Raw genomic sequence first — 13,838 nt, forward strand, 5'->3', positions numbered from 1 at the left:
AAGCCCACAAGTCACACTGACATGAATTCATGGGCTAGCAACACCATTTCCAAGTCCCTCACCGTGAAATACTGAGCAACTGCACAGGGGGACGTGCCCGGCCGCCGCCTTGATGGAGCTGGCAGTGTGACCTACCTTGGGCCACGGGACAAAGCACAGGTGGACACTGAAGCTCAACCCTCTGGATGCAGTGCCAGGTCAAGGCCACCGAGACCCTCAGCCACAGGTGGGCGCAGGGTCAAAGGTGCCCTGGGAGTGCAGGGGAGGGGCTCTCTCCTCCCACCCTGAGCCGGGGCAGGGCTGTCTGCAAGCCCCGTTTCAGCTAAGAGTTCCACAGGGTCTCCCCATCCCTGGGGGTCACTGAGCACTAGGAAGCCCCTCTGTTCCTCCCTGCCCCTTGCTCAGTCCTCCCTGAGCCCCCACCCGCTCCTCAGGCTAAGCCTGCTGAGGCTGAGGTCCTGCAGGGGAGCCTCGGGGGATGCTGGGCGCTTCTCTGGGCTCTAATAAGACACCCTGCCTTGTTCTCTGGCTCAGGGAGTCGTGGGGGCAGACAGTAACAGCCCCAGCCCCGGGCCTGTTTCCGGAGAGGCATGGGACTGGGCTGTGCAGGCCGGCTGAGGGCTCCCCAGGCAGAGAAGAGGACCCAGGTTTGGGCCTCCCCCCACCAGCCAGGCCCGTAGAGGCTGTCGGGGCAGGAGAAGGTGGGAGGCGGGGGTGCAGGTCAGCAGTGCAGGTCCAAGGCGAGTTCTGGGGGCAGGGAGGACCTTGACTCAGCTCATCACCTGGTTTCAGGCTCACACAGGACAGAAGGGGCAACCACACCCTGGAAGGGACAGGGCCTGGGCCCCCCCAAGTTTCAAGGTGGGTGGGAGGCTGAGGAGGGACCATGCTCTTGACGGCCCCCCAGGTGCAGAGAGGGGTGTTCTGGGTGCCTCGGGGATGGGACCCTGTAGGTCCTCCTATCCATCACCAGACAGGAAGTATCCAGCTCCCTCCCACCCCCCGGCATGGAGGTCTGGGTGCTGGACTTAGGCCCAGGCAGGAGATAAGCCAGGGTCCTGCAGCCGAGTCCGGCTGGTGGGAGTGGGGGCCACGTCGCCTTCCTTAACCTGGTTGCCTCCTTACCCCCACTTCCCTCCACCTGGCCTTAGACCTGCCAGGCCTGGGGGTGCTTCATGGGACCTCCTCTGGGGAGCAGGGGAGGAGGCCCTGCTGCCCCTCTGGGATCTTCACCCCTCCCTCTCAGCTCTGGCCTGGTCCCAGGACGTTCCCCTCTCGCCTGTCGCTCTGTGAGTCCTGCTGTTTGCTCAGAGAACGAGCTGGTCTCCTAGTTAACGTCAGGCAGAGTGGCCACTGAGCTCGCGGGGAGCAGCTCTGGAGCTGAAGGGGCCGCGCCAAGTAACTGGGACAGAGGGAGGGCGAGGGCCCGGGGGTGACGGGAGGCGGGGTGAAGGCCTGGGGGCTGCAAGAGGGGAGGGTGGGGTGGAGTGCCAGCGGTGGCAGCAGTGGGACACACGTGGTCTACACGTGAATGCTCACTCAGTGAACGGGCACTGGTCCAGCAGGCGTTCACACGCACGGCCTGGGTGGCCACACACATGGCACCCGGCACCGGCTCGGCTCGGGACACTCTCACAACAGCCCCGCTGCACTCCTGAGGCCCCCCCGAGGGGCCGGACCTGCACAGGCTCCCCACCTTACTCCCCCAGCACAGCGGCGGCCCCTCTTCAGACAGGGGAGGAGTGATACGGGGCCTTCAGGGAAATTAACTTTACGAGAACCTTTTCTCATCTCCACTCAGACAAGAGGCGCTGGAGGCTGGCCATGGGCAGTAGGGCGCTTCCCGTGTTGGGAAAACCAGTGGGACCTTGTCGGGTCTTTTCTATAAATATCGACGCAGCACAATGCTGGGTGTGGCGCTCCCCCCACCCTAGAAAGGGGCTCCAGCAGGGAGGGCCTGGGGGTCCCCGCGGGGCACAGTGGAGGGCTGGAGAGGCCCAGCAGGGGTCGGCCCTTGGGCGCTGGTCCGGGTCTAGCCGCAGGGCAGCACCAGCCCTACGCCTGCACCCGAAGACCTGGGGGGGGGGGGAGACGCAGGGAGCCCGGGAGCCTCTCAGACGTGTCCTGAGCTGGACCCCGGAAAGGCCCAGAATCGGGAGCTGTGGAGCTCGGGGCTGGAAGCTTGCAGAGCGCACGCCATCTTTCCTCCTGGCTTCCTGGCTGTGAGGTCAGGGTTTAGTGACCTTGCCCTTCTGTGGGCCTTGGCGTCCCCGAGTGTAAAATGGGGACAACCTTGAGACCCCCCTCAGGGGTGCCCACAGCAACGGGAGTGCTGCCTGGAGGCCTCCCTGATTCCTCCGTCAGGGCACAGTCCTGGTCCTGAGGCCCTGCCCTCACGGCCCAGCCAGCACCCAGGGCTGGGGGTGGTACAGTGTGCACACACCTGCCTCTGGTTTCCCGACAAGGGGCCACACCATGGGGACAACCCAGCAGGGCTGAAGGCCACCGCCTGGCCGGCTAACCCTGAGCCTGTGCCAAGGGTCCCAGCTCCAAGGGTCCCAGCTCCCAGGGCCCCAGAGGGGTGGGGCTCACCTTGCAAGCCGGGCTCAGTCCTCTGCTGCTGGATCTCCAGCTCGGCCAGCTCACTGAGCAGGGCAATTCCATAAATCCCTGAGCTACGGGGCAGGGGAGCTGTGCTGGGTGGCCCGGGGACAGCAGGGGGCTGAGGGTCCAGTGGGCCTTCGCTGGGCAGATCCCCCAGGTTGATGGTGGCTGCCACCAGGGCATCCAGACCAGGCAGCTCCCTGGGCCGTTGGCTGTTGTTGGGAGTCGACCCCCAGCCCTCCTCTTCCTCCTCCTCCAGCTCTTCCGCCTCGAACTGGGCCTCATCCCCGGCCTCAGCCTCCGTGGGGGCCTGCTGCCTGCCGTGCTCGGCCTGATCCAGGGCACCCAGGGTCCCCTGCTGCTCCACAGCCTGGGGGCCGGCCCCTAAAGAGGGCCCTTGCTCTCCCTCCTCCCTGCCCTCCTCCGTGGTCCTCTCCTCTCGGGCCCCTCCCTGAGTGAAATCAGCCTGGCCAGTGGCCTCAGGGCCCCCTCCCTCGAGGAGGGACCCACACTGCAGTTCTCGCAGCCCCTCCAGTGGGCTGGGGCCCTCTGCCTTCCCCGGGGCTCCCCGCTCGGCAGGGTAGGGGGTGGCGGCAAGGTCCTGGGTGGCCTCCCTGGCCCCTGAGGGCAGCCCGGTCTCCTCTGGGCTCTGAGGGCCGTGTAGGCGCAGCTCCCCGGGTGGCAACGTCCTTGCCAGCTCAGGCTGGGCCCCTGGAGGAGCGGTTTGCATAGTTTTGGGGTCCGAGAGGTCAGATGAGTGCACACTGGGGGGCTGGGAGAAGCCCGAGCCGGCCACGGGGCACGTGTATCCGGGAGGCAGGTCTGCAAAAGAGAGAGCAGCTGGGGGTGAGATTGGTCCCGTCACAGAGGAGAGGACGGCCTCAGATACCTCAGACCCACACTGGGGAGGGAGGGTCCCCAGCCAGCCCTCCGCCTGCGGAACGTGTGAGGCCAAGCAGGGACACAGGATGCCGCGGGGGGACTGGAGGGGAGGCCCCCGGAGCCAGGGCTCCCAGGCCCTCCTCTCTGGCCAGGACAGCTCCTGCCACAGCCTCAGGGGTCCCGGGGGGCTGTCTCCAGCACATGTGGTGTGGCTAACCAGAAAAGGGGGGTTTTTAAATAAGATACTTGAATCAGGGCTTTCCCTGAACCAGAACGAGTTGGCAGCCTGTTGGAGGCATTACGCCCCATTAACTACAATAAAAAAAAAAATAACTAAGGCAAGAAAAAAGTCTAAAAAAAAAAAAAAAAAAAAAACCCGCCACCTTGGCTGGCTCAGTCTCCTTATTGTGGAATTGGGGCGGATTTTATGTTCTCCACACGGCTTCCAGTGTAAACTCTCGGCCTAATTCGGAGAGAATCAAATTGCTGTGGGGGAGCGTGCGGGCGGGCAGGCGGCTTCAGAGGCCTCGGCTGGGCCTGGACCCTCCAGCGCAGGCCCTGACAGCGGGGATGAGCTCCCTGGCCCAGAGACATGGCTGCTGCCCTGCGGTCCTGCCACTGTCCCTGGCAGCCAGGCACGCTCTCAACCACGGGGCCCCGGTGCCGGCCAACCGGGCCTGGCCATCTTGTCCCATCAGCCAGGGATGGGGACCCTGAATGCTTCTCCCAAGGGTCACCCAGGATTGTGGAGAGAGAGGAAGAGGAAGAGCAGGTGTGGACAGGTGACCTCGCCATGGGCCCTACCACAGGGACTGGGGAGGTGAGGGAACCCCTGCAGGTGCCAAGCCAGGCAGCCCTACCCCCATTCAGCTGTGCCCGTTGGCAGGTGACAGGCCTTAGAGTGGAGGGGGGAGGGCCGAGGCCAGCCCAGTGCTGCCTACTCTCACCTGGCTCCAACGTGCTGAGGTCGGCTCTGGGCCGCTGGCCCTCCCCACTCTTGTCCTCGGCGCTGGGCAGCTTGGAGCCAGGCCTGGGGCTGCCGGTGGGGCAGACGGATAAAGTGCACGGGGCGCCGGGATTCGGCGGTGGTGTAGGGCAGCTGGCGGGGGGCTTCAGGGCAGGAGAGTGGCAGCAGGGTGACAGCTTGGCAGGGCCTGCGGTGGCGGGCGTGGGGGCGCCCTTGGCCGTGGGGGTTAAGGCAACTGGCTTGTGGGTGGACTTCAAGGCCTTCTCCTGGGCGGGCTCCTCCAGCTCCAGGTGGTGGTCCTCGGGCTTCTGCTGCTGGGGTGGGGAGAGGCTCAGCCGGGCTGGGCCCCCTGCTCAGGGCGGCAAGAGTGGGGGGGGGGGGAGTGTGCAGCCGGGAACGCCCGGGCCAGGCCAGGTGGCAATAGAGGGAGCCAGTGGTGCCCTGGGTGTGGCCGAGGGGCGGGTACCTGGAACTGGGCGGCCCGCTGCTGCTGCAGGGCGTAGAGCTCCTGCTGCCGCAGGAACTGGGGCCGTGAGTAGACAGGGAGCTGGCCTGTGTGCTGCACGTGGGAGGCGGGGCCCCGGCCCCCATACATGGGGGGCCACAACGAAGCCTGGTCCATGACGTCAGCTGTGGGCAAAGCCAGAGCAGCCATCAGCCCCAGTGGGGACAATGGGGCACCAGGCTGCATCCCAGCCACCGAGCTGGCCTCTCCCAGCCCTCGCCTCCTGCCCATCCACCTCACACCCATCTCTTCGGCCCCGGCCAGGTGCCTGCCTCGCTGCCCCTTCCCCAACCCCTACGGGGGCTGCTCAGGCCCGCTGGTGACAGCCCCACATGCAGACAGCCCGGCTGGGGAGGCCCTTACCAAGCGCATGGGGGGTGGTGTGGGGCGTGGGCTCAGAGGGCAGGATGACTAGCTGTGCGGGGGCATCCTGGGAGAGGGGGAAGACGGGGGGCATGGAGCCGGGCACGGAGGCGGGGAAGCCGGGGGGCAGGTTCTGGTGCAGGGCGGGGTGACCAAGGCCTGGGGAGACAGGGCACAGAGGTCAGGCAGTGCAGGGCCGGGAGCAGAGCCCCAGGCTACGGGCTGTCAGCCCCCGGCCAGTGCCGCCACCATGCCCAGCCAGGACCCCTGCCCTCAGAGCACTGCTGACCGTAAGAATGTCCCCCCATCCACAGGGAGGGGCTGCGGGTGCGTGGCAGCCAGGGTGGGTGCGCAGGGTGGGGATGGGGGGCCGGGTCACTGCTCAGCTGGCTGCTCTGCAGGGAGGAGCCCCCAGCGATCATGAGGTGGGGGGCCAGGTCTCCCGGGCAGCCGCCCGATGGGTGGATCCGGGCGAACTCCACGAGGTCTTTGTTGTCCCTGTACATCACAGGGGTGGGGGGGGGGACTCAGCACAGCCACCATCGCCACCCAGCTCCTCCACCCCAGCCCGTGGGGGTCACACTCAGGTGGGCCAGTGGCGTTCCCATTGGTGGAGGGGGAGTTGGCAGAGCCCCCTCCAACATGGGCGGAAAGCCCAGCAACGCCCAGGGCCGCGCACAGCCGTGCTGGAGACAGGCCACAGACCCTGACAGCCCGGCCATTAACCCCACGCAGCACCAGTGGGGGAGCCAGAGGCGTGGTCCGGGCCCCACCCTGAAGGCCGCAGCCTGGTTCTTACTGCAGCAGCAGCTCGCGGCCAGCGAGCCCCAGGCGGTCCTCGCACAGGCGCACCCTTTCCTCTTCGGCCTCCAGGTCCAGCGCGTGGGTGGAGCGGGGCCCACTGCCAGCTGCACGGTTTGGAGACAGTAGAAGGGGTGAGGGTTGGGGCAGCTGGGGACCAGCAGCTAAAGCCAGCATGGACCTCATTTCAAGCCGTGGGGCTAAGGAACTGGAGGGCCTCACAGGGAAGGGGCAGAGCAGGGCAGCCCCGGGAGGAGCCGCGGATGTGGGGAGGTGGTGGGTGAGAAGGCCCAGGGCCCCACCCGAGGAGCCTTGGGTGGGTGGGTGGGGGGCAGGTCAGGGATACCCCACCCTCGCCTCCCTCTCTGTGGAGGGGCCATACCTTTGAAGGCAGGGGCTGCCCGGCCCTGCCTCCCCGTGTTGGCACCGTAGGCCGCCTCCGACCGGCTCACCGTGTCCTTCTGCCGGGCCAAGGCCACCGCTATGCCCACGGGCGGCTGCCGCACCTCCCCGTCACCATGTGGAGCGTCGTGCTCCCTGCTTCGGGCACAGTCGGGCCTTTCCACGTCGCCGGGGGCCTGGCCCGGGCCCTTGGAGGCCGGGAGCTTCGCGTCCTGCTGGGCGCAGCTGGCCTTCAGGCCCCCCCGGCCCACGAAGGGGGCCTTCTGGCCGACCACCAGCGCTTGGTTGCTGTACTTGAGCAGGTTCTTCATGGCCGAGACCTCGTCGGGCGGGGCGGGCAGGTCCTGCGGCAGGAGCGCGGACTGCTGCAAGGGGCCGCCAAAGGGGTCCAGGTAGGCGCCGGCCTTGCGCTCCTCGCCGATGGCCATGGCGGCGCCCTGGCCGGACTGGACGCTCCACGGGGGCGGGGGCGGCCCACCATAGCCCAGGGAGGCCAGCTCCAGAGACTTGCGCTTGGCCTCAGCCCCGCTGCCTCCCGGCTCCGCCTCGGGGGCTACCGAGTGCTGCTGATGCCGGATCCGAGCCACCTTCTGGGCCCCGGGGGGCCCCCCAAGGGCCTCCTTGTTGGCCGTCTTGCCTAAAGTGCAGCAGGCCTGGGTGACCTTCCCGCCCATCGGGTCCTGGTGACTTGGCCGGGCACAGTCCTGCGAGGGAGCAGGCAAATCAAAGTAGCTGCTTTTGTCCAGGCTCCCTTTGGGGAGCCCAGGGAAGGAGGCCTCGGGGCCGGCGCTGTCCAGGTACTCCAGGCCCTTAAGCCGGGGATTGAGGGCCACCTCAAAGCTCCCGGGCCTCCGCTCGCCCTTGCCCTCGGCCTTCAGGTGGGCATAGGAGACCCCGTAGGGCGCAGAGTGGTCAGGTGCTGCAGCCCCCTCCGGGTGCCGGTCTTTGCCTTCACCCGCCACGGCACAGGCCTCGGCCGCCTGGAAGGGGCGGCTCTTTTCAGCCAGGTGTCCCACAGAAGGCACGAAGGTGGGCCCGCTGGCCTTCAGGTCCCGGGGGACTTTGTCCTGCAGGGGACAGAGCCCGTCTGGGCCCCCGTGCAGCTGCAGGCAGGGGAAGGAGCCAGCAGCCGTGCTGAGGGGCGGGGGCGGCCCGGCGGGCAGGCCGGACGGCACCGTGTAGGATGCGGCATGATGCAGCATCTGTCTCCGCTCCAGGCACTCGCTGAAGGCGGGCCCGGGCTCTGCGGGGCCCACCGCCTCCTTGGCGCAGCGTCCGGAGGACGGCGCGCCCATGCCGGGCCGCCCCAGCATGCCCCCCGCACAGCTGGCCAGCGCAGCCCGGCCCAGCTCACCATCCAGCACCTTGGTGTTGAGGAGACAGGAGGCCAGGTGCTTGGGGCGGCCCTCACAGGCGCCGCGGGCCACGCTGCCCTCCTTACAGTGCGTGTCCCCAGGCACAGGCAGCACCAGCTTGTGCCGCATCCTGCCGCCGTCCTCCTCCGCCGCTGGCCGCTCCTTGCCCTCAGCCGCCTTGCTGGCTTTCTCTTTGCCCACGAGGAAGCGGTCAAACTCCTTGCTGCCCTTCTGCAGGTGGCCGGCCTCGCCCCGGTCGCGGCTGCAGGAGCCGATGGGGTGGCTGGGGGCGGACCGGGCCACGCTGGGGAAATTGTGGTTGGCGGGCAGGAGCGTGGGCTGAGGGGGCAGGTTGCGCAGGTAGAAGTTATCTGCTTGTGGAGAGAACTGAGGTCAAAGGGAAGCCCGGGGCCAGGGCTGGAGGGTGCAGTGCCCCCAGGAGAGTGCTGCAGGTTTCCCCCCTACCCCATCCCCACCACTGCCCGGCTCGCACGGACTTAAGGGTCAATGTCTGAGGAAGGTTTAAAGCTGTAAAGCATCTGTAACGTAAGCTTGGCCACTGTAACCTTTTTCAAACATGCTGTTCAATGGCGTTAAAGACATTCATCTGCAGCCTTCATCCCTGCCCGGCTTCAAACCTTTTCCATCGTCCCAAGCTGAAATTCTGTCCCCATGAAACGCTGACTTCCCATGCCCCAGAAGTTCTGACTTATGTTCAGCCCCCAGGGATGGGAGCTGTCAACTGCCCAGCCCCCGTGCCCAGCCTAGCACCCAGGGGGATTAGCAAAGGGAGGGCGGGCGGGCGTGGGCGGCAATGTGCCCTGAGCAAGTTGAGGGGGGATGAGGTCTGGGGCCACAGGCACCCCCCTGCACCCCACACAATGCTGGGGGAGTGTAAACTGGCTGGGTCCTTGCAAGTAGCCGTCAGAACCTTAAAAGCTAAGGAGGCTGTGGGCTCATAGTTGGGGGATGGCTAAGTGGACAGCACATGGCGTGACGTGGCCACCACGCAGCTCTTGTGCCTGGATGCCCAGCCACGTGAAGAGTTGCTGGAGAGAGGTCCCGGCAAGGGCACCGTACACTGTGGAAGGCAAAGTGCCCGGCTCTTAGTAGCCCCCGTAAGTGCCAAGACCCTCAGAAGGAAATGAGCCCGGGGGAGATGTGTGTCTGAGGGCAGGCTGGGTGTGAAGGACCAGACCATCTGCTTCCTGAATACCCTGGGAGGCCCCCAGACCTTCTGCACCATATCTGTGGTCTTCTAAGGCTGGGGGGGTGGGTGGGTGATTGTTTAGCGAAGGAAGAAAGGAAAATGGTCCCAGGTGGCCGTTCCCACCCCAGTCCTCGTGGGCTCCCAAGGTCTCTGCCGCTCTGGGCCCGTCCAGCCTGGCGGGTGGTGGCTGCAGCCCCTGCTCCCTATGCTGGGCCGTAGTCTGCTGTCCAGCCCGGGCCCTCAACCTGGGGTGCCTTGCTCTCCACCCGAGTCCCCGGCCAGCCCTGGGGACACCCAGTGCTCCCTAAGCTGGGGCTGGGTTTTCGTTTCTGGGGATGTTGGGGGTTGCCCTCCTCTACACCCAGCTGGGCTGGTGGACAGGCAGCCTGGATGGCCTGGAGCCCAGAGAGCGAGCAGACGAGAAGGAACAAAAGAAACATTTGGAACTTGTAAAACTGTCCTCAGCTGTGTAAATTCCTTGTCAATTTCCTGCTAATTAAAGCAAAGGGAAGAGAGTAGCCTGGCTAAACCCAATTAGCTCAGTTTCCAAAACCAAAGTGCTCTCGGGTGGAGCTTCACCACTGCACGGTGAAAGGCTGAGGGCGGGCTGGCCTGGAAGGGGGCCCCTCGCTCCAGGTCAGGTTTCTGGGGCTGGGACCACCTGCCTGCCCCTGACAAATGCTGTCAAAACAGCAGCACAAGCAGGGCTGACATGGGAGCCTAGGGGACCCAGCCCGAGGCCCGTGGGGGGCTGTCCTCTGGGCAGCAGGCCATCTGGCCTCCACCCCGAGGTTGGTTCCCTGAAAGCGTCCGGTATCTGTCCATCCCCTGGGTGGGGCTGGGGAACTTTCCTGGGCCTGCCTGCAGGCAGGGTCTTATCTGCACCCACCCCAGCTGGCCAGCCCTGCGTTGGGCCAGGGCCAAGGCCGAGGCCAAGGCCTTCCACAGCCTCCGCCGCCCTGCCTGGACAAAGATGCAAGATGGACCTCAGGGCACAGGCCGACATCATGGAGGGGTAGGCTGTGAGGGGGAGGGGCTGGGAAGGCAGGAGGGCAGGTGACCCTTCACAGGGTCACCTCGCTGGGGGCCCCGCCCTACCCTGAGGCTCCTTCAGGACACTCTCCGGCCTGGCCGCTACCACCTAAAGCCTGCTGGGTGCTCTGTGGGCCCTTCCTCTGCCCTGGGGCTCCTGGGGCTCCCCGGACCTACGCCTGTCCTTATCCATCCTCCCCACCCTGGGTGGTCCCTCTCCTTGGGCTGGGTCTGACCCCCACCAGGAGTGTCCAGCCACCTGCTGGATACCCCAGGGAAGTCCCCCCTCCTCTCCAAACAGCTCCTCCACAGGTGCGCCCCCGCCTACAGCCGGGGCATCAACAGGGGTCATCCAGGACCCCCGCCCCCTCGTGCCCCTCCCAGGCCCCCCACGGGGTCCCACGTGCTGTTTCATGTCTGTGTCACCTGTCATCTGAACATAGTCATGGACTCAAAAGTCCCGCTGCCCCAGCCTCCTGGGCCCCACCCCAGGGAGATCTTTCTAAAATGCAAATGAGATGTCCCCCTACCCGAGAAAAATCCTGGAGACAGGGCACCAAGGCCTCAGGCCACTCCCCACACCTGTCCCATGTCCAGGTGGCCACATCTCCCACAGGCTGCCTGATGAGGTCTGTGCCCTTGAGGCCGGGCCTCTGCACGCGTGTGTGTGCGCACGTGTGGAGCAGCACGCCCTCCTCCCGGAATGCTCTCCCCACGGCCCCAGCAGCCCTGCCTTCTCATTAGCAAAGCCCCACCCTCAGTGCCCCCCTCCAGTAACACCTCCTGGAGGTCCCCTCCCCTCCTGTCCACGGGGTAGAAGTACCTCCTCTGTCCGCTGGGGCACACTGTTGCCCCCACTCCCTGTCACTGTCCCACCTGCTCCGCAACCTCAGGCCCTGGTGTGGGGTGGCGGCCTGGGCCGCGAGCTCCCTAGCTCAGTGAGGGAGGAAGTGCAGGCATCTGGGGGCCTCCTCCACCCAATGGCATCCTTCCCCCGAGCTGCCCCTGGGACCCCTGAGCTGCTGAGGGTGGGGTACAGGGCAAGGCAGGCGCTGAGGGAGCTGGGCGCCACCCCCTCGGGGCCGCGCTTACTGGAGATGCCTCTACCTGGCCATCAGAGCTCAGACGGCCTGGCTGTGTTTTCAGAGTGCTCACCTGGCCCCAGCACGCTGCTTGGCTGTGATCCTGGGCCCCCGCAGTTTAAATTCTCCCTGGGGCCTGAGAAGCAGGCCCACCTCCCTCCAGCCCCTTCCCCTGCTGTGGTCCAAGACCTGGAGGGAGGGTTCACCCCAGCTGGTTGCCTTTACCTCGTGCCCCAGAAGCCCCCAGCCCTGCCCCCCACGCCTCCAGGACTCCCTGCACCCCAGGCCCCACGCGGTCCCTCACGGCCCCACGCCAGCACTTGCCTTTTTGGGTTCCATAGAAACGATGTTGCCCATAGAGAACATTGCTGTTTCCATGGTGATCCAAGTGGCTCATGGGTAGGAAGGTGGATGCCAGACTCCCCGAAAATCTGGGGTACCCTGGAGCTAGAGAAGCAAGGAGACCAGCTGCAGAGGCGCCTCCAGGCCCTGGGCTTGTACCCGCCCTGACCCCAGGGAGGCAAGAAGCCGGCGGGTGGCCCGGGAGCAACGCCGCGTGGAGCCCAGCGCGCAGCCCACCGGTGGGAAATCAACCCATCAATACATCATATTAACTCTGACTCGACTAATACCATCCCTCCGGTGTGGCACAAATTGAATTGCTGATGGGCTGGGGCGAGAGGGGAGGAAGGAGGAGGGAGCCTTTGATTTCTCTCCCAGCAGCACTTAGCAGTGCGGGAGCTGCGAGGCCGGGCAACAAAAGGGGCTCTGGAGAGGCGTCTTGGGAGGAGGGAGACAGCACGGCTTGGGGCCAGGAGAGCCTGCGCCTGGCCCTCCTCGGCCTCCATCCGCAGGCCCCCAGGCCAGCAGGCAGCTCTGAGGTGAGTGGCCCACACCCTGGGGCTGACTTAGCTGGTGAGGCAGGCCTCCACCTTGCTGGAGGCCACAGGCACCGGGCTCCTCTGTGCTCTGAGACCACCAAAACGAGCTGGTCCCCAGCGGTGGCAGCATCGTCCCCAGAAGAGTTCCCTGCATTGGTCCCCAGCCCTGAGACCTTCCCTGGAGCTTTCAAGTCATGTCAAGCAGGCCCCTCTCTGTCCCTCTGAGGGGCCTGGACTGTCTCCCTGCCCTGGCCCTGCCCAGCGTGGGAACACCAGCCACACCTTGGACCCAGTTCTACCCACAGGCCTCAGACTCTGGGGGCCTCCGGCCACCTGGGACACACATCCCACCCGGCCCCCCAGAAGGGATGAAGACAGAACGAACGCTTGGCTGGGGAGGCCCATCCAGGCGCTGGCACCCTGGCCAGGAGGAGCAGGGGGAGGCGGATCTGCCGGACGCCCAGAGCTTCCTGCCACTTAGAATGCGGCTCACCATGGCCGGTCCTTCCCCCCAAGGCCTGGCAGCGAGGCGGTGGGGGTGGCCCGAGGTCCTGCAGCCAGGAAGGCTGCGTCGCATGCTGGGCTGGGGTGGGCAGGACGCTCTTACTCCAAAACACAGGCTTTGAGCTAATGCTCTTCGCATTTACCCACGGAAAATGGGTCCCAGAGCAGTTTCTCTTGGGGATCCCATGGTTATCACAGGAGCACCTGGCTACTGGGAGCACCCTCCTACCCGACTGTAGGTCGTCTGGGCTGTGACCAGGGAGCAGGAACCCCGGGGTTTCCCCGGGGAGCAACTGTGCAGGGCCAGGGAAGGGGGAGCTGGTGCAGCCCAAGGTAGCAGTCCTGGAGGGGAGGCGGGGGTCCCAGGGCGAGTGTGTGAGCAACAGTCATATAGCCAAGCCTCGATGCGGGGGAGCCGTGACCCCGGGCCTGGGGAGCAGGGGTGTCGGAACCCCCGAGTGGTCACAGCCACGTCAGGATGTGTAAGAAGCAGGGAGCTCCGTGGGATCTTGCTCAACGACTGTTTTCCAAACTCCCTTTCAGAAGGAGAGGCTCAGAGCCCCAGGGCGGACCTCCAGGCCCCCAGGCCCTCAGAGGGCGTGGGGCATCGCCCAGCCCGAGGCTGGCCTAGATGCAGAAGGGATGAGGGTGGCGGAAGCTCTATCTCAGTGCCGGGGGTCTGTGGGTGCATGGGGGGCAGCCCTGGAGCTCACTGGGAGTACTGGGGGTTCAGGAGGCCCCTTGGCAGGCCTGAGGCCTGGCCAGTGTGGGTGGAGCTGTGGAACCGGCCAGCGCAAACGTAGGGACGGAGGAGAAGCCGCAGGGGCAGGGTTCAGAGTGGAAAACGGTCAGGCGGCAAACAGGGACACTCGCGACTCCCAGGATCAAGTCCAAAGGGCACTCCCTGCACCCTGATCCCAGCAGGTCCCTCCACAGTGGCCACCACTCTGCCAGCCCCTCATGACTCAGTGTGATGTTCTCTGGCCCAGGGGGTCTGAGGCGGCGCCGCGGAACACCAGCTCCAGCAGGTGCTCCACGCAGAACACAGTCCCACCCAAGAAGCTCAAACAACGCTGCCCACACCAGCCCTGTTGGGGGCTCCCCACCAGCATGGGTGCCGTGAAAGCTCTGAGTAGCCCCTAGATGTCTCCCCGCCTAGGGATCACCCCCTAGGCCTGCCTGAGGACACGGGAAGGCACCCTCGGCCACCCTGGCCTGTCCCTGGCGCCCCGCCTCCCGTGGGGGGCACA

The 13,838-nt window shown here is 66.0% G+C and overlaps 1 protein-coding gene across 1 annotated transcript in view; it reads right to left on the reverse strand.

The window, feature by feature from the left end:
* BAHCC1 (BAH domain and coiled-coil containing 1) overlaps positions 1-13,838 on the reverse strand; it is a 62,560-nt gene that overhangs the window by 12,799 nt on the left and 35,923 nt on the right. Inside the window, 8 exon segments of the mRNA XM_032456575.1 lie at positions 2,593-3,426; positions 4,434-4,764; positions 4,920-5,083; positions 5,322-5,480; positions 5,611-5,819; positions 6,121-6,229; positions 6,505-8,250; positions 11,528-11,650. Of these exon segments, the coding sequence (XP_032312466.1) occupies positions 2,593-3,426; positions 4,434-4,764; positions 4,920-5,083; positions 5,322-5,480; positions 5,611-5,819; positions 6,121-6,229; positions 6,505-8,250; positions 11,528-11,650 (3,675 nt within the window).

The sequence above is a fragment of the Camelus ferus genome, chromosome 16 (genome assembly GCF_009834535.1).
Source record: "Camelus ferus isolate YT-003-E chromosome 16, BCGSAC_Cfer_1.0, whole genome shotgun sequence".
NCBI lineage: Eukaryota > Metazoa > Chordata > Mammalia > Artiodactyla > Camelidae > Camelus > Camelus ferus.